The sequence below is a fragment of the Tiliqua scincoides genome, chromosome 1 (genome assembly GCF_035046505.1).
Source record: "Tiliqua scincoides isolate rTilSci1 chromosome 1, rTilSci1.hap2, whole genome shotgun sequence".
NCBI classification, from domain to species: Eukaryota; Metazoa; Chordata; class Lepidosauria; order Squamata; family Scincidae; genus Tiliqua; species Tiliqua scincoides.
Genome location: NC_089821.1, coordinates 249,132,666 through 249,151,633, shown reverse-complemented (window position 1 = coordinate 249,151,633; position 18,968 = coordinate 249,132,666). Strand labels below are relative to the sequence as shown.

The window sequence follows — 18,968 nt, the reverse complement described above, 5'->3', positions numbered from 1 at the left end:
TCTCAGGATAAATAGCAGCCATAGGGCCCCAATCCAAATCAAGACTATGATGGGTTGATGCCTCATTCCCCATGCTGTGATCACAATCTAGATTATTTAGGAATAGGTGGTAAAAGAAACAAAAATCAAGTACGCTAGGGGCAATGATGCACTTCACAGAATGTGTATTTTGGTCCTAAAACCAGCCAGTCAGGGAAGAAGAAACTTTAAGTCTGTAAGTAGACATCTCCATTTATTCCCAATGTCACTGCAGTTTTCTCCAATTGGTGTAGGAGTCGGGAGGATACAATGATAAACTTCTGCTCTAGAAGGAAAGTGTCATGGCCTACCTCAAGTGTCTTGTACAACCCAGCATATCTGTCCTGGGAGACTTGACCCACAGTTTGAAAACCATACCCTGTGAATAATTATATGTATATATATATATATATGTTGGGCTACATTAGAATGTTTAATTATCATTTAATTGCTTTTAGGTCATCCAGGCAGCAATAGCAAGGCTGAGCAGAGAACAAACAACAGTGGATGAATTTATTGAGTATATGGTTTTTCTCCGGGAAATTTCCTCACAAATACCCAATTTAAAGATTCAGTATAAAAGTCTTTCAGAGCTCTACTTTATTGCAAAAGACTATGACATCTTTCTTTCACTTGAGCAACTTGCTCTCTATCAGACTGTTGTGCGAACACTTCAGCATTTGCAATCAGTTGTCCTCATTTGTGAAAAAATGAAAGATGACAATATGATAAAATTCAGTGAAGGCTTGGGAGAATATATGGACAATCTGCAGACTGAAATTAGGGAATACAAAAACAAAGTAAGTTACAATCCTACACACCAGGAGTCCTCAAATTTATTATTTACAATGTATATCCCAATGTTTTCACTGAGGCTTACTCCCAGGTAACTACTGGCATTCTCAAAGTGAAAGTTGGGATTCCAAGGGAGTAGTTTAGAAAGCTCTAAAGCTTTAAAGAATTACCGAATTAGAATTAGAAAAAGCATCAGCAAAGCTCTAAGGAATTAGGATCAATCCCTGGAATCTCTGGGTAGAGCTGGGAAAACCCTGGAAAGCCACTCCTAATAAGCATAGGCAATACCAAACTAGATAGACCAACTCTCTTATTCCAGCAGTTCTCAAACTGTGGGTTGGGAATACCTGTAAAATGACATAGGGTTGCATAAATTTCTATATAATTTTTGAGGTTACAGTAACATAACATTTTAACCTCTGTGGTTGCAGAGGATGAAATCGAAGCAGAGATGCATTTAATTTCCCTGTTAGCCATATCTGCAGTTTCCTTTCAGTTTGGAAGGGGGTGGTAAAAGAGGAAGCCCATTGCAGACTAATTAGTTGTGCAAACAATCTCAGGTTGCATATAGGCATAGTTGGAAAAAAGTAATGGGGAGGGGTTCTGTTACATCACAATCTTATACATGTCCTGTATATGTCTACTTGGAAGTAAGTTCTCATTGTGTTCAGTGGGGCTTACTCCCAGGTAAGTGTGTATAGGATTGCAGCCTTAGATATAAAGCATAGCAGTTAACCAAATCTGTTTCTGTTAAATATAAGATGGAAATTTGTGATAGACCACTGTTTAAGCATATTATAGAGTTGTGCAGAGGTGAACATGAGTTCTTCCATTACTCTGTTACAAACTTCACCCACCCATGTTTCATACATGGCATATCTGTGCTGGGGCTGTTTATTTTGTGAGAGAAGTAAGCAGAGTTTTTTTGTGTGATTATGACTAGTTTATCACTGTATTTTGATACTTAGGTGAGAAACCCAGTCCTCCTCCTAAGTGAAACGTTGCCTAAGACAGCTAAAGAAATGATCCAAAGCCTCATAGAAGAATCCGAAGTTATTAGTGAAAAAATTATAAATTATGGAAATTACCAGGCTGTTTTTGACTCGTCTGTTACTGACATGAAATCAGCATCATTAGAAAAACTGTCACATAGAAGTCAAGCTGGAGATTCTCAGAGGGTGAATGCTGAGCTGTCAGAAATTGAAAGTGAACTCGCCTTGCGTAAATTGTTGTGGGATTCACAAGAAGAATGGGGCAAGCTTTTCTTTAAGTGGAAACATTCAATCTTTTGGAATCTTGATGTGGATTTAATTCAAAGAGATGTTAACCGATTAATTCAGATCATGCATATTCTAGAAAAAGGTAAACATTTACTTGCTAATTAGAATAATGAATTAATTGAAACAAAATAATTCTCCAGAAATTATAAAGTTATGGTATAATATGAATAACTATTTTGGCTTTCATTCAGATATGTCTACTTATCAATGCAATTTGCAAGCTAGTGTAGCTGGTGAGGTTCTCCTGAGTCTAAATCAGAGAAGAACTGATCAGAAAAGAAACACAAGTGACAAGCTTTCAGGGCCCTTCAGTTCTTCTCCTGCTCAGATCAAAGTCTTAACTGAATGAATTCTTAATTTTTAACATTTCCTACCAGCCCTCACTGTCCTTAAAAGCCCTCCCTACCAACCTCACACCCAAAATAGTATTCCTTTTCTTTTCTTTTCTATAAGTGTTTAGAACAGAAATTATGAGGCAAGGGATGAAGAAAGGAGATTTATTCTGTCCCTCTTCACTGCCCTGATGTGCAGCATGCTCAAAGAACAGAGCTCAGAAGCCTACTTGAAAGGCTTCTTGGTCTTCTACAGCCCTTGGAAGAACCATCTCTTCCGTGGCCCCTGAGCTTTTCAGTGATAGCTTTGTTAACAATAAGTTAACAAAGGGTTAGGGAAGTTGGAAGGGGGTGAATGGAGGTATTCTCTCTCTCTTTGGGCTGGGCCATGTACAGCAATCATAGGAGAATCAAGTATCTGGTTCTGGGAGGCAGGCCAGAAGTCAGAGCCAGGCCAGCAGTTAGGACTGAGAAGCAAGCTGGGAATTGGAAACAAATGAGGAGTCAAAACCAAGGATTCAAGTCAGTAGTCACAGATGAAAAAGCAGCAGAGACCAAGAGACTTTGTAGCCCAAACAGGAAGCCTTTTATAGTGCTTTCTGTTCAAAGAGTTCCAATTGGTAGCCTAGATAGATAACAGATAGGTAAGGCAGCTCTCTGTTCCAGACAGGCAGGTCCTGACACGCCCTTGCTTTATCACTACTGCTCCTATTAATTGCAATGCTTGACTGGTGAGTAAGGCAAAAAAATGGGGAAGGTATTTTGTGGTGTGTGGGATTGGTAGAGAATACTTTTGTGAACAACAAGGAATGATGGGGGTGGAGGAATGCATTCTTCTGACCCTAGATTTGGCTCAGAAAAATGATCTGCATTTTTTTTGGAAGAATGCTGATCAGTTCCAAGGTGAGCATGCTTGCTTATCTCTACTTCAAACTACTTTTTAAACACCCGCAAGTCATTCTTGTGTGTCAGATAGAACCCAGTTGTAATGCGCCTCTTGGTTGTAGTTAATGTGGAACATTAATACATCATATAGACTTCACTTTGAGTGTAAGTAAATTGATTAATGATGTAATTGGGGCAATAGAATACTTTTAATGCAAAGCAGATACTCTAAATATAAACTGAAAAGGAATAATTTTCTAGTAGGGTATGTTTGAATAAAACTTTTATATATGATAAGCTGTATCCATTATGCATTTTACATTATCCATTTAATGTATCCATTAAATTTTTATATTTTTCAAGGTTTGCCCGAAAATACTATTTTACCAGCTCTGAAGCAGTCATTGTTGGATTTTAAGGAGTTCTTACCTATCATTATATCTCTGAGGAATCCATGTCTTCAGCGAAGGCACTGGGAAGTCATACAGAATATTGTTGAGCAGTCAGTTTCTTTCTCTGATAAAAAACTAAGCCTGGATAAGATTCTGAACCTTAATGTAATTATATGATTTATCATTTTGAATCACCATTTCTTAAAAACATTTTGCTCATTTTGCTATGAAATGCATTTACAATATCCTATTTGGATGCTTTGCTGATGGTGTTTGTTCCTTCCCCACAATTGCTATAATTGTCCTCCTATCTATGCCATGTTTGTCATTGTTGTAGCACTTTTTTGGCCTTGGGGGTCCATCATCTGAAGGAGTGTGCGCAGACCTTTCCTCATCCTGTCCAGGTCCATCAGTAGGTGGATTCCTATGCTAGTGGGGCTATAATTGCACCAGCTTGTGTGGAAATATCCTGGGGTCTTGCTTAGGATACTGCTGCCATCTGAAGTTAAGGGAATGGCAGCAAGGTGCAGGGCCTTTTCTATTTGGAAATGATTACCAGAAACCCTTGAGGACAGTCCCCTCTTTTTATGTCTTCTGGTGGGTTTAAAAACTTATTTTGCTTGATATTTGAGGAGGTAGGGACCTCCCAGGGACCCCTTTTAAGTTATGTCACTGCTTTTAAGTTGCTGTTTTTATATCTTTTAATCTGCTCTTGAATCATTTTTAATTGTTTTTAATGGTTTTATTTTAATATTTTTATTCAAAAAGTTTTTATCAACTGTGTCTTTAATTGTTATGTAATACACCACTCTGAGCACCAGAAAATCGATATAGAAGTCTTTTAAATAAATAAATAAACCTTGAAGAGAAGATTTGGCTTAGTATTTTTCAGATTATTATTTGTAACTATGTGATTCTTCCCTGTGGAAACAGCACAACTTCAAAGAGGTTTGTATATGTCTTATGGACATGCAATGTCTGGGTAGCTGCATCTTTAAGCCAACACTATTTATTTATTTGCTTGCTTGCTTGCTTCCTCTCTAATGGGCATTCAAAGCAGCTTGGATTCCAATTAGAATCCAGTTAGCACAAGATCAAGGTGGGGGAGAAAGGGGGTTTCTACAAAAACAGAGATCTAGCCATGAAGAATCAGCAACCAATCTACGTTTATATGTTATCTGGAACAGAGCAGTTCCCTCTGCCTCTGTGTTCACTTCCATGATACTCCTGGTAAAATGTATTGTTCTGCCCACAGAGTTAGGGGAAGTACAGTGATATACCATACAGGAGGAATAATGCACTTTATTAGGAGCCGGTAACCATGGAGATGGGAGCAACTAGACCACTCTAGGAAACCTGCAAAGGTGTACTTTAGTCTAAAGTTGAATTTTCAAAATCATTCCCTTGATAGATGTACCAGTTGTTTATAAACATTGATTCTATCTCCTGTTTGTTTTTCCTACTAGAAGATATTACTGCTTCTTATTTTTTTACCTTTAGGTGTCTCAGTATGGGAAAGAAATAAATGAAATATCTATAAAAGCCACCAATGAAACAACTCTTGAAGTAATGCTGAAAAGAATAATTGACCTTTGGCAAACAATTGACTTTCATTTTTCTCCCTATCACACTGAAATATCATCTACTTACATTATTTCATCTGCTGAGGATGTTATGGCTCTGTTAGAAGATTCTCAAGTGACAATTTCAACAATTAAAGGTTCTTGTTTTGTGGGACCAATTAAGGTAAACTTTTTTTTGAGAATGTTCAGGTGCTCAATCATGCTAGATGGCTATTTCCCATTTGACCATCTAAAATAGCTTGGGCATAACCAATTCAAACTTTTCAGATTCTGGACCTACCTTTAACCCCAGCCTGCAGCATGGGACCAGCTTGAAATTTTTAATATTTGGTTTTAATTTTCAGTATCCCTCTCCCTTTCCCCCCTCAACTTTTTTCCTTTTCTCTTTCTTTTAAGAAAAGATGGTCATGCATTTCAGGTGTGACCCACTGCGTGGTTCCCCAAGCTTATATTGTGGGATCTGATGGTTCTGAGACAAGGGAGCTGTGACCAGGAGATGTTTCAGGGATTATCGCAGTCACTCACTAAGGGCAGCAAAGAGAAAATAAGTAGCAATTCTGTTGCTGCAGCAATATTGCCACCACTATCTTCCTCCTTGTGAGTCCTGTCTTGTGAGACTTGCACAGGATTTCTGTGTCTGCTCAAGATGTTTGGCTTTATATGGCCTTTGAGGGAGGTTACCAAAAAGGAGAATGTGGTTGGGTCAGCTGAGCTCCAAAGCAGGGAGATGGCAAAGAACATTAAGGAATCAGAGGAGGATCCAGCTGCCTGATAACTCCCTCAAAGCTGCGGTATACAAAGAAGAGAAAGTAGCCCAACATTTTCACCCATTTTACAAATCTGTGACTGCTGTGGTGCAGTGCGCCAAAGTGCAGTTTAAACTGTAGTTTGAAGACAAGTGCAATTTAAGCTATAGAACTTATCTGGAAAACCTCAACTTGAATGCCCAAGAATTAGATTAAGATCCATTAGCCAGGCATAAAAGGTAGAATTAACTAGCACTGCTTTGATGTTATTATTTTTCTGTTTTTGTATGGTAGAATCTTGTGGATACTTGGAATCGTAAGCTGAACCTCTTTTCTTGCACTCTGGAGGAATGGTTGACTTGTCAGAGGAACTGGATTTACCTTGAGCCAATCTTTCGTTCTCAAGAGATAAAAAGGTATACTTAGGTATAGCTGTATTGTCAGTTTTAGGCTATTTTTGGCACTCCCTTTGGATTAGTGACAACTACACTACATTGTTGATAAGTGATGTTTTTATGTGTCTGTTTTGCCAAATTTCCTTTTCAAACTTGGCCTAGAGAACTTATGCCCACTTTAAGCTAATTAGTTCCCCTCTTCACTCAAAATAGACCTAGTTCTGCAGGAAGCACTGCTGGGTACTGCCCCACAACTAGGATTGCTCACTTGTTCAACCTGCAGAGGTCCTCCTTCCTTCCCTTTCCCACCAGCAGCTTCTCTGGCCACCACAGCAGCACCTTGGTTCTCAGCAGCTCTTGGGCATGGCAAGAACACACTAGTCTCCAGCAGTCTCTGTTCCAGCAGTCTTCCACAGTTGCCGTTCTGTCCACCTGCCCATCCTCTTTCATCCAAGCTGCTGCTGCTGCTGCTGCTTCTTCTTCTTCTTCTCTCAGTCTTTCCAAGCTCCTTCCTTCTACACCCACACACTCTCCCTTCTCCAGGTGCTACTTTTATCCTTGAAGACCTTGTTGCCTCTAGTGGCTGCAGCTGTGCAGCACACTGCTAAAAACCAAGTTTTTAACCTCATGCTTCCCAGACCTGTCAGAGCAAGGGGCCACTGTTGACACCACATAACACCTTATCTCCTTGAGGGATATTGTGTGTTTCCATTATGCTTTCAGTCCATATATCTTTTAAAAGCATTCTTAAAGCATTTTATACAATGTGTGAGAATTTTAGAATGTTAGAATTGGAAGTCATCTGGCCTTAGAGGTCATCTAGTCCACAGTGTTTCTCAAACTATGTTTCTCAAACGAGGTGGTTCACGAGCCAGTTTCAGGTGGGTTCCCGTTCATTTCGATGTGTTTTTTATTTTTAATATATTACACTTGATGCTACCATGGTATGTGACTGCATTTGGGGAAATGTTACAATACTGTACTTTTAACAGGCTACTGTATAAATGCTTTATAGTCAGTGGGGCTTACTTCTGGATAAGTGTGGATAAGACTTCAGCCTTTAGGATGTTTTTAGGCATTCTGAGGACTAGGGTGGCTGCACGTGGCCCTTGGTTGCACCCTTTGGTTACATTCAGTTGAGCAGGCCAGAGGTTCACGGGAGACCAGAGGCTCACTGTGGGCTGCATCTGGCTTCCTTGAACCAGAATTTGGAGACCCCTGTACTAGAGGTAGAAATCCAAACTTTGATCCAACCTCCTGGAACTCCTTCCTGGTCATGCAAAGCAAATCATTCCCCTTTTCTGTCACCAGAGCTCAAAGCAGAGGTAAGGTCTACCCATTGGGTGAAATGGGAGATAGACCTTGCCTCCATGGGGGACTTGGTCTCCCCCCCTCCCCATTCCCATATCTTATATCAGAGATCTTGGTATGTGTAAAGAGGGATGGTCTTAATATAAGCATGAATAAGTAAAAATTTTTATAATAAATGTACTGAAGTGGGTCACAGCAGATAGTTATTTTTAAGAGTGGGTCCTTATGCTAAAAAGTTTGGGAAGCACTAGTATGCTGCATTAGAAATTGTTTCCTAAGTATATTTATGATTTTAAAACAGACAGCTTCCAAATGAAGCAAGTCTTTTCGCTCAAGTTGATAACAAATGGAAAGAGACAATGAAGCGTACAGTACAGTATCCAAATGCTCTTAAGGCAACGACAGCCATGGGAGTCCTTGAACTGTTGCAGGCTAACAATGCTCACCTGGAGAAAATACTGAAGGCTCTTGAGGTACATTTTGCTAGGTTTCTTGATGGCAATGGGGAATTGTGTAATCTAGTTACTGAGCTAAAACTGACCTGCAACTTTTTCTTAAAATTTCTTGAAAAAGAATCTAGATCTTTTCAGGTCTAATCCAGTAGCAAGGTTTCGTAATGTAACATGCGCAAGGGCACAATCCTAACCAAGGGTTGCACAGGTGGAGCACTGTAAAGCATTTTACAACAGAACAGGCCAGCTGGCAGGAAGGTCGGAGTCTTCCTGCTGGTGCAAACAGCAGCACCTGCTGGAACAGATAAATTGAGCAGTACAGGGGTGGCAGAAGGGCAAGGGGCAGGGAGGTGGTGTAATGGGACGGGGAGAATGGCGACAGGGATGCACGTGGGAGGACTGGACCCAGGAGGGGGCGGCATCAGCAGCACCATCGCACACTGTAACCTATCCCCCTTCCTGAGTCTGATTTATCAACATGGATCAACTTGAACTTGATTCAGCTAGCATGCAGGGTGACCATTCATCCAGGATTCCCCAGACCTGTCTGGGTTTTCAGCCTCTTGGCCGGGCGTCCTCCAAACGTGATTGAATGTCCTCCATTTTAGCTTCTTTCCCCTGAGAGCTTAGCTTTCCCTCCCTGCAGGCAGCCTCCACCAATCAGCTCAGCTCCTGTTTCCCAGCAACCCAGCTAGTTGCTAACCCTGATAGCCACGTGACACGGGAGAGGCGGGCACAAGAGCTTGCGTAGAACGTGGTTGAGTGTCCATTTTTGCCTCGGGAGCTGAGTGGCAGCAAGCATGCCCATTGCAGGGTCCTGGAGGCTGCTGCTGAGTCTGGTGTCAGTTGGGGGTGACTGCACAGGAGGGAAGAGGACTTGGTGCTTCTGCCAGGGATGGAGGGAGGGAGAGAGAGAGATTGTATGTTGGTTTTTAACATTTGGGTGTCTTCTTCCTTTCTCTTCCTCTCTCATCTTGTGTTCACTTTCAAATTCTGCTTCTTATTTTTGAATACTCCTATCACGGTTGTATTTTTTTCTCTGTGTGTTTTACACTCCTTCCAGAGCTCTGTGCTTCTTTGATGCCAATGTTTTACTTCAAGGGGCTAAACTTTGCTACCTGAGAAGGGATTTTGGTCTCATGGGAAACACAAACCAGCCTCAGCCTCTCCACCACTTGCTATGTTTACAGTGGGCTGCTCTGTAGGGCTGGCTTGTTGCAGGGGTGGTGGTGGTGGCAGAGAGAGCGAGCGCTATGTGTGTTTTGAGTGAGTGGAGATAGGGTCCTGTGGGGGGAAGAGTGTCTCTTGGAAGTTTACTTGTTGCAGGGATGGGAGGGGGGAGAGTCTCTGTGTAGAGTGAATTAAACAGGTCCTGGGGGTGCTCCTTGGAAGTTTGATCTGATGTGTCTGCCAGGGATGTGGGGGGGGGGAGCAGTGTTTAATAGGAGGCAGAGCATAAAAAAATCAATCATGACTCTGTGGAACTGATAGGGCAAGTTGTACCCCTGTTCTGCCCTCTAAAATTGGATAGCAGATAATTATTATTAATTATTAACAGTGTTTATATGACCCCTGCTAACTGGGTAAGAGGCACTTTTTCAAGTGGGTGCTCCTCTTTTATTTAGCAGGGGGAGAGTAACTGGCCCACCTCACCCCAGCACTGTCTGTTCTAGTGGCTGTCTGCTGGTATTCCTTTGCATCTGTTTAGACTGTGAGCCCTTTTGGGACAGGGAGCCATTAGATATTTGATTTTCTCTGTAAACCGCTTTGTGAACTTTTTGTTGAAAAGCGGTATATAAATACTGTTGTTGTTGTTATACCGCTTTTCAACAAAAAAGTTCACAAAGCGGTTTACAGAGAAAAATCAAATAATTAATGGCTCCCTGTCCAAAAAGGGCTCACAATCTAAAAAGATGCAAAAGAACACCAGCAGACAACCACTTGAAAGGACACTGCTGGAATGAGGTGGGCCAGTTAATCCAACTTCTCTCTCAAATTCATGGTATATTTTTGGCTTCTTGAAATGATGCAGACTTGGTGTCTTGTTTTATATTGTTGTAAGGAAGAGAGGAAGGGGTGCGCACATTAGGGTGCAGAAGGGTCTTGTAAACAAGAGTATCTTCCTCCATTATCAATTTTACAGGGCCTGGTGGTGTAATGATTCTGGAAGGTTGTCACTGAATTATTTTGGTTGTTTAGTTTGGTGGTGGTGGTTTATGCTGTTTTTGGTTTTTTATTGTGGTTGTTTAAAAAAATTACTAATACAGTTTATGAATACAGTTTTAAGTCTAATAATAAGTAGTATAGTGTTTAAGCACATTTTTATTTAATCGTATGGCAAAATGCAGCATCATCATACAAAATTCACAATATACAAAATACATATATCAAACAACAAGCAACAAATTATTAGAACATGATGAATAAAATAATGAAAAAACACATGAAATAAATCATGAATTTAAACACATGAAATAAATATGTGTTTTTAACTTTTATTTTGTCATGTTCTACATTTTTCTTGCATATCATACCCTTTGGGTGTCTTGTCCTCTTTTTCAGTTATGACATCTGGTCACCCTGCTGGTGTGGATCCAAGTAGACCTATTGTTCAGGCTGGGGCTTACCCTGGGGCAAGGGAATGAATGTCCCTTTACCCCAAGGAGACTTTCTCCCTGCTAAATCCCCCATGGGATGTAGCACAAGACACGCTGGAGCCGCTGCATTGGTGCAATTTTTGCTGGATTGGACTGCCCATCTCTGTTTATCAAGAGAAGCGTCATACGTTTGTACTAAGTTTCTACTGAGAGTAGTTAGAAAAATTTCAGTTGGTAGACAAATCAAATCATAGGCTTTTTTTGTTATACTAGCCAAGGCCTGTGGCATAATACCATTATTATGCCGTTACCTCTTTTACTCAGTAGAGAGGCTCTTTTAGGATTTATAGAGCTCCTGTTGCAAAGTGTTACAGGGTCTGATTCCAGTTTTGGGACTGGATTTACTGTGTGGCTCTGGGTAGCTTTACTGATTTCAGCTCTGAGAGTCATAGGGCACAGTCCTAACTGGCAGTTATGCTGGCATAGGAACCCCTGGAGGGTCGCAAATGTGCTGTAAAGCACATTTGCCCCTCCATGGGAGGAAGCTGCATCGGCACATCCAGATGTGCTGATGCATGGAGGCTGGCAGAAGCCTCTGCAGCGGCTTCCTCCCCATCGCTTGTGCCAGCGCACCCGCACAGACACAAGCAGCGAAGGTAGGCGTGGGGGGTGGGGAGGAGGTAGGAGGGGGTGTTTCTGGGTGGGGGGAGGGTGGGCGATGGGTGGCCCCAGGGGTGTGTGCGGGGAGCCGGAGGCTGGGCTAGGACCCGGCGGTTATGTCAGATCCCAACTCCTGTCCCCGGGGAGAATGGAGCGGCTTCGAGCTTCTCCACTCTCCTTGGACTTGCACCACCTCCAGAGGTGGCGCAGGTCCAAGGAGACCCATTGGGGCCAGCAGCCCTTACCCAGGGGTAAGGAAAAGAGCTTCCCCTTGCCTCTGGCTACGCTGCTGCTGGCCAGAAACCTGCATTGCATGCAGCACAAGCCTCCTGGCTTGCCTGCTCCAGTGCGGGTTTGGATTGCACCCATAGTTATATAGCGAAGTGGTATTTAGCACAGAACAAAGATGGGTAGCAGAAGTTCTGATCTTCTGGATCCCATGGGATCCAGAAGAGAGAGACACTTTGACTGAGAAAGCAGGGTAATTATAAGGCTCCTGAGGATTGGAAAGGTGAATCCTGGTGGATCAGTGCAGGTAAAAAGTGGGAGAAAAGGGGAGGTCTTTGGACATAACTGTATAATGCAAACTTTGGAGCAAATTAAATGCTATGTGCAGGGATTTCTATTAGCATAGAATTATGTTATTGTTCCATCTAGCTCAGTATTGTCTTCTGGTAACTGTTTTCAAAGGTTTCAGATAAAATCCTTTCCTTGACTTGAAAGTGTCAGGAATCTCCTCTGGAACCTTCTAGTTGCAAAGCATGTGTTGTACCATTGAGTTCCCTGGTGGAGGTGGGGGCATTCCCTTCCTAGTCTATTAACAGGATAGTTTCTTAAATGAAAAATATGGTACAGAGTAACACTGGCTTTTCGTTCAGAACTCCATTCTATTCAGATTGGTAGTATATATAGTATGTTCTTGCATCAGTTTCAACAAAGTCTAAAGCAGGTAGATATGGTTTAAAAAATGAGTGGTCTGGAAGCAGCTGAAGACACTGGAGTCAATGAAAAGCTTGATCCTGGGGAATGAAAGATATATTATAGTTTTGTATTATACTGCATTTTAACTTTGTTTCACTTTATATTTTTTAATCAAATAGTGTTTATCTTTTAATTTTGGGGACAGGACTACCTTGAAGTTAAACGCATGATTTTCCCAAGGTTTTATTTTCTCAGCAATGCTGAGCTTCTTGACATAATAGCTGAAAGCAAAAATCCTGATGCTGTGCAGGTAATATTTAATATCACATATATTGTACATATTTTATTTTATACTACTACTGGCTTCACTTTTATGATATTTTACTTCTTATCTATTCTACAGCCTCATCTTGTGAAATGTTTTGCAAATATAAGGAAGCTATATATACGCTGCCAAGAACAGAGACCTCCAGTGGTTTTAATGATCAAGTCTGCTGAAGGAGAGATTCTTCTTGTGCCAAAGTACGATATAGAGTAATTTTATATTTCTTAGGTGTCAGTTATAATGCAATAAAAAATACCGCAGATACTCGCCTATAGGCGATAAATTTGTCCCAACAGATCGCTCCTGAATCAACCCTTTGCTTTATCTGCGGGGCCACTTGGAGTCAGGGCTGTTTCAGGCACATTGCGGAGCAGCAGTGGTGCTGCTGGGGAGGGTGACACGCCACCCATTCCCCCACCTGCTTAGGAAGCATGCCAAGCGGGGAGCCTGACGGAGCTACTCGGCTCTCCTGACACTCCCTCCTCCTCGCTGCTCCTGTGCATTGCAGTCCTGCAGGCTCAGGCTCCCCAAGCCTGGTCTCTGCGGCTCTGACTTCCTCCTCCTCCACCCCCGCTAGTCTTCGCAAGGACAGGAAAGGGGAGCAAGGGAGAAGGAGCCTGGAGCGAGGTCCCATGCGTGTTATCAATGGGACTTACTCCCAAGAAAGTGCACATAGGATGGCAGTCTTTGAGCCCAAGCCTGTGCATGCCTACTCAGAAGTAAGTTCCATTATTGTCAATGGGGCTTACTCTCAGGAAACGATTGTAGCTTAAAGATGGGGAGAGAGACAGTAGGGCTGCTTCTTCATGCAGAGTCTACAGCTCTGCATCTGCTTCTTCCAAGCGAGAGGGGGGAGGAGGGGAGCCCCCATACAGCCTCCCTCCCTCCCTCCCTTCCACCCCCACTCCTGCACTGCCTGCTTCTCTCTGCCCTTCAGCCCCAGCCCCTCTCTTCCTTCCACCAGCTTTCACTCTGTTGAACTGTTTTCTCCCCCTTCTCCTCTGCCCGCTGTACTCCCCTTCCCTTCCCCCGTCCCTCTTTCTCTCCCCCCTATTTACAAGCCATGATCAGGGAAACTGACCAGGAAACTGATTAGAGCAGCAGACAGCAGTTTCCATTTGCACATCCCCCCAAGACAGAGAGCAGAGCTGAACCGGCTCCCCAGAATCACCCCACTTCTTTAAGAGTGAAACCCCCCTGACAGCCTTGATCCTGCTGTAAATTAAGAGGAGGAAACAGCCCTTAGACCAGGAGAGGGTGGGCTTGTTCCAGCTGCAGGATGCACCTTCCCTGAAAGTGGAAACACTCCCATCAAATGTAAGAACATAAGAACATAAGAACAGCCCCACTGGATCAGGCCATAGGCCCATCTAGTCCAGCTTCCTGTATCTCACAGCGGCCCACCAAATGCCCCAGGGAGCACACCAGATAACAAGAGACCTCATCCTGGTGCTCTCCCCTACATCTGGCATTCTGACTTAACCCATTCCTAAAATCAGGAGGTTGCGCATACACATCATGGCTTGTACCCCATAATGGATTTTTCCTCCAGAAACTCGTCCAATCCCCTTTTAAAGGCGTCTAGGCTAGACGCCAGCACCACATCCTGTGGCAAGGAGTTCCACAGACCGACCACGCGCTGAGTAAAGAAATATTTTCTTTTGTCTGTCCTAACCCGCCCAACACTCAATTTTAGTGGATGTCCCCTGGTTCTGGTATTATGTGAGAGTGTAAAGAGCATCTCCCTATCTACTCTGTCCATCCCCTGCATAATTTTGTATGTCTCAATCATGTCCCCCCTCAAGCGTCTCTTTTCTAGGCTGAAGAGGCCCAAACGCCGTAGCCTTTCCTCATAAGGAAGGTGCCCCAGCCCCGTAATCAGCTTAGTCGCTCTCTTTTGCACCTTTTCCATTTCCACTATGTCTTTTTTGAGATGCGGCGACCAGAACTGGACACAATACTCCAGGTGTGGCCTTACCATCGATTTGTACAACGGCATTATAATATTAGCCGTTTTGTTCTCAATACCCTTCCTAATGATCCCAAGCATAGAATTGGCCTTCTTCACTGCCGCCGCACATTGGGTCGATACTTTCATCGACCTGTCCACCACCACCCCAAGATCTCTCTCCTGATCTGTCACAGACAGCTCAGAACCCATCAGCCTATATCTAAAGTTTTGATTTTTTGCCCCAATGTGCATGACTTTACACTTACTGACATTGAAGCGCATCTGCCATTTTGCTGCCCATTCTGCCAGTCTGGAGAGATCCTTCTGGAGCTCCTCACAATCACTTCTGGTCTTCACCACTCGGAAAAGTTTGGTGTCGTCTGCAAACTTAGCCACTTCACTGCTCAGCCCTGTCTCCAGGTCATTTATGAAGAGGTTGAAAAGCACCGGTCCCAGGACAGATCCTTGGGGCACACCGCTTTTCACCTCTCTCCATTGTGAAAATTGCCCATTGACACCCACTCTCTGCTTCCTGGCCTCCAACCAGTTCTCAATCCATGAGAGGACCTGTCCTCTAATTCCCTGACTGTGGAGTTTTTTCAGTAGCCTTTGGTGAGGGACCGTGTCAAATGCCTTCTGAAAGTCCAGATATATAATGTCCACGGGTTCTCCCGCATCCACATGCCTGTTGACCTTTTCAAAGAATTCTATAAGGTTTGTGAGGCAAGACTTACCCTTACAGAAGCCATGCTGACTCTCCCTCAGCAAGGCCTGTTCATCTATGTGTTTTGAGATCCTATCTTTGATGAGGCATTCCACCATCTTACCCGGTATGGATGTTAGGCTGACCGGCCTATAGTTTCCCGGGTCCCCCCTCTTTCCCTTTTTAAAAATAGGCGTGACATTTGCTATCCTCCAATCTTCTGGTACCGTGGCCGTTTTGAGGGACAAGTTGCATACCTTAGTCAAGAGATCTGCAACTTCATTCTTCAATTCCTTAATAACCCTTGGGTGTATGCCATCAGGGCCCGGTGACTTATTGATCTTTAATTTATCAATGAGGTCTGAAACATCTTCTCTTTTAACCTCTATCTGACTTAACTCCTCGGTTAGGAGGGGCCGTTCGGGCAGCGGTATCTGCCCGAGGTCTTCTGCCGTGAAGACAGATGCAAAGAACTCATTTAATTTCTCTGCCATCTCTAAGTCTCCTTTTATCTCCCCTTTCCCTCCCTCACCATCCAGAGGGCCAACCGCTTCTCTGGCGGGTTTCCTGCTTCTAACATATTTGAAGAAGCTTTTATTATTCCCCTTAATGTTGCTGGCCATGCGTTCCTCATAGTCTCGCTTGGCCTCCCCTATCACCTTCTTACATTTCTTTTGCCACAGTTTATGTTCCTTTTTATTCTCTTCATCAGGGCAAGACTTCCATTTACGGAAGGAAGCTTCCTTGCCTTTCACAGCCTCTCTAACTTGGCTGGTTAGCCATGCGGGCACTCTCCTGGATTTAGTGGAACCCTTCTTTCTTTGCGGTATACACCTCTGCTGGGCCTCTATTACTGTTGTTTTAAGCAGCCTCCATGCACTCTGGAGAGACTGGACTCTTTTTACCCTCCCTTTCAACCTCCTTCTAACCAGCCTCCTCATTTGAGGGAAGTCCGCCCGTCGGAAGTCAAGGGTTTTTGTTAGAGATTTGCCTGGTATTCTTCCCCCAACGTGCACGTCAAAACGTATCGCAGCATGATCACTGTTCCCCAATGGCTCAGTAACGTTTACATCTCTAACCAGGTCCTGCGTACCGCACAAAATTAAATCCAGAGTCACCTGTCCTCTGGTGGGCTCCTTGACTAGCTGATCTAAGCCACAGTCATTTAGCACGTCAAGAAATCCGGTTTCCTTATCATGACCAGAACACAAATTGACCCAGTCAATATGAGGATAATTGAAGTCCCCCATGATTACAACCCTGTCCTTCCTTGTCACCTCCCTGATCTGTTTCCTCATTTCAAGGTCCCCATCAGATTTCTGGTCTGGAGGACGATAGCACGCCCCCAGTATTACATTGCTGCACAAGCCTGGTAATTTAACCCACAGAGATTCTACGGTGGAGTCGGACCCACCTTCAATCTCTACTTTGCTGGATTCTATCCCTTCCTTAACATAAAGGGCCACCCCACCTCCAACACGCCCCTGCCTGTCCCTCCTGTAGAGTTTATAGCCCGGGATTGCGGTATCCCACTGATTCTCCGCATTCCACCAGGTTTCCGTTATGCCCACTATGTCAATATTTTCCCTTGTCACCAGACATTCCAGTTCTCCCACCTTTGCTCGTAGACTTCGGGCATTCGCATAAAAGCATTTATACACGGAATGCCCCAGGATGGGCTGCTTATTCGCTCCTTTGTCCCCGCATCCTCTCATTGTGCCAAACCGTCTATCACATCCCATCACCCTACCTTTCCCAATTTCTTCTCCTACCCTGCCTTTGTCTTGTTGTTCTCTAACCTCCCCATCCTCATCCCATAGGGATGAGGAGTCCCGAACCGGATGCCCCTCGGCTCCTGTCGGCCTTCCCCCAGGGATCAGTTTAAAAGCTGCTCTGCCACCTTTTTAATGTTATGCGCCAGCAGTCTGGTTCCATTCTGGTTCAAATGGAGCCCGTCCCTCTTGTACAGGCCCCGCTTGTCCCAAAACGTTCCCCAGTGCCTAACGAATCTAAACCCCTCCTCCCTACACCACCGTCTCATCCACGCATTGAGACCCCTGATCTCCGCCTGCCTAGCTGGCCCTGCGCGTGGAACAGGTAGCACTTCAGAGAACGCTACCTTTGAGGTCCTGGCTTTCAGCTTCCTGCCTAAAAGCCTAAATTTGGCCTCCAGGACCTCCCAGCTACACTTGCCCACGTCGTTGGTGCCGACATGCACCACAGCCGCTACCTCTCCCCCAGCACTGTCTACTAGCCTGTCTAGACGAGAAGTGATGTCCGCAACCTTCGCACCAGGCAGGCAAGTCACCATGCGGTCCTCACATCCGTCGCAAACCCCCCTCTCTATGTTTCTAATAATCGAATCCCCCACTACAAGAAGCCCCCGACCCCCCTCCCGCCGAGGAGTATCCCGAGTGCGCTCGGATACGGGCCCATCCCCTGGAGAAGGGATCCCCCCTAGGGGATTGTTTCCCTCCTCTCCAGGATGACGTCCTCCAGTCCCGAGACTTCCCACCCGGGCAGCCGAGGAGCTGCACGCCTGAGGTTGGGACGAAGCCTGATCGTCCCCGGAAGTCTCCCCACGGTCCTCCTCTGGCTGCCTGCGCTTCTCCAGGTCGGCCACCAAGGCTTCAAGGGAGCGGACGTGTTCCCTGAGAGCCTGGAGCTCCTTGCACCGAGGACACACCCATGACTTATGCCCCAGAGGCATATAATCATACATGTGGCACTCAATGCAGAACACTGGATAGCCCCCACCCTGCTGCTGGCTGTCTGACTGCATAGCTTTTTTGTTGTTGTTGTTGTTGTTTTATTTATGGGTCCTTTTAAAAACCGTACACTGGATAGCAGCCCGCTTCTCAAGGGAAGAGGAAGGGCAGCGTATGGGGCCCTGGCCTCCTCGCCCTGCTGCTGAACTCGCCCAGATGCTAAACTCTTGTGCCTTACCTGGCACTTAGTTCCCAGAGGCACTTGGTGTCCCAGAGGCCACACGCGTCTGCAGAGAGCCTCACGCGATGGCCTGCCTAGCTTTATACTCCTGGCTGGCTCCTCCCCCCTCCTTCCTTCCTGATTGAACGGGGGCTCACAAACTCCAATTCAAACTCCAATGTCTCACAAACTCCAATTCAGAGCACCTTTATTTACGAGTAACACCCAGGGAAAGCAGTGGATCTGCTTCTGAGTAAATAAGGTTTCAGCTATGTGCAGCTGCACTTTTTCGCAGCCATTTGCTGTTGCTTGTCTCTGCTGTGAATTGAATTGCACACTCCCAGTTGTGTTCTAAGTTGTATGTTATATGTAGAGCTTCTGGCTTAACACACCAGACACCTTAAAGGTGGATTTGATTCATGGATCTCCTGCAGTGGTTCCCAACCTTTTTCACTGGCATATTCCTTGGCAACCCATTCCATAAATTGTACCCTTCATGCAAAATGTTTGTAATAATAATAATAAATAATACAATACAAATACAATAAATAATAAATAATACAAGCCCTCATCTCCTCTATATGAAAGCCCAGACTTCATGTATTTATCACAGTGTTTTCTCTTTTTATCTGTTTGAAGAGCAGAAGACTCTGCCTTTGCACTGTTTTGCACCAGAAGTGTCCTGAGAAATTCT

General features: G+C 44.3%; 1 protein-coding gene across 1 annotated transcript in view; it reads left to right on the top strand.

The window, feature by feature from the left end:
• DNAH14 (dynein axonemal heavy chain 14) overlaps positions 1–18,968 on the top strand; it is a 283,703-nt gene that overhangs the window by 56,883 nt on the left and 207,852 nt on the right. The window contains 8 exon segments of the mRNA XM_066623355.1: positions 477–818; positions 1,782–2,175; positions 3,674–3,867; positions 5,203–5,448; positions 6,326–6,447; positions 8,039–8,210; positions 12,573–12,677; positions 12,771–12,889. Coding sequence (XP_066479452.1) covers positions 477–818; positions 1,782–2,175; positions 3,674–3,867; positions 5,203–5,448; positions 6,326–6,447; positions 8,039–8,210; positions 12,573–12,677; positions 12,771–12,889 — 1,694 coding nt within the window.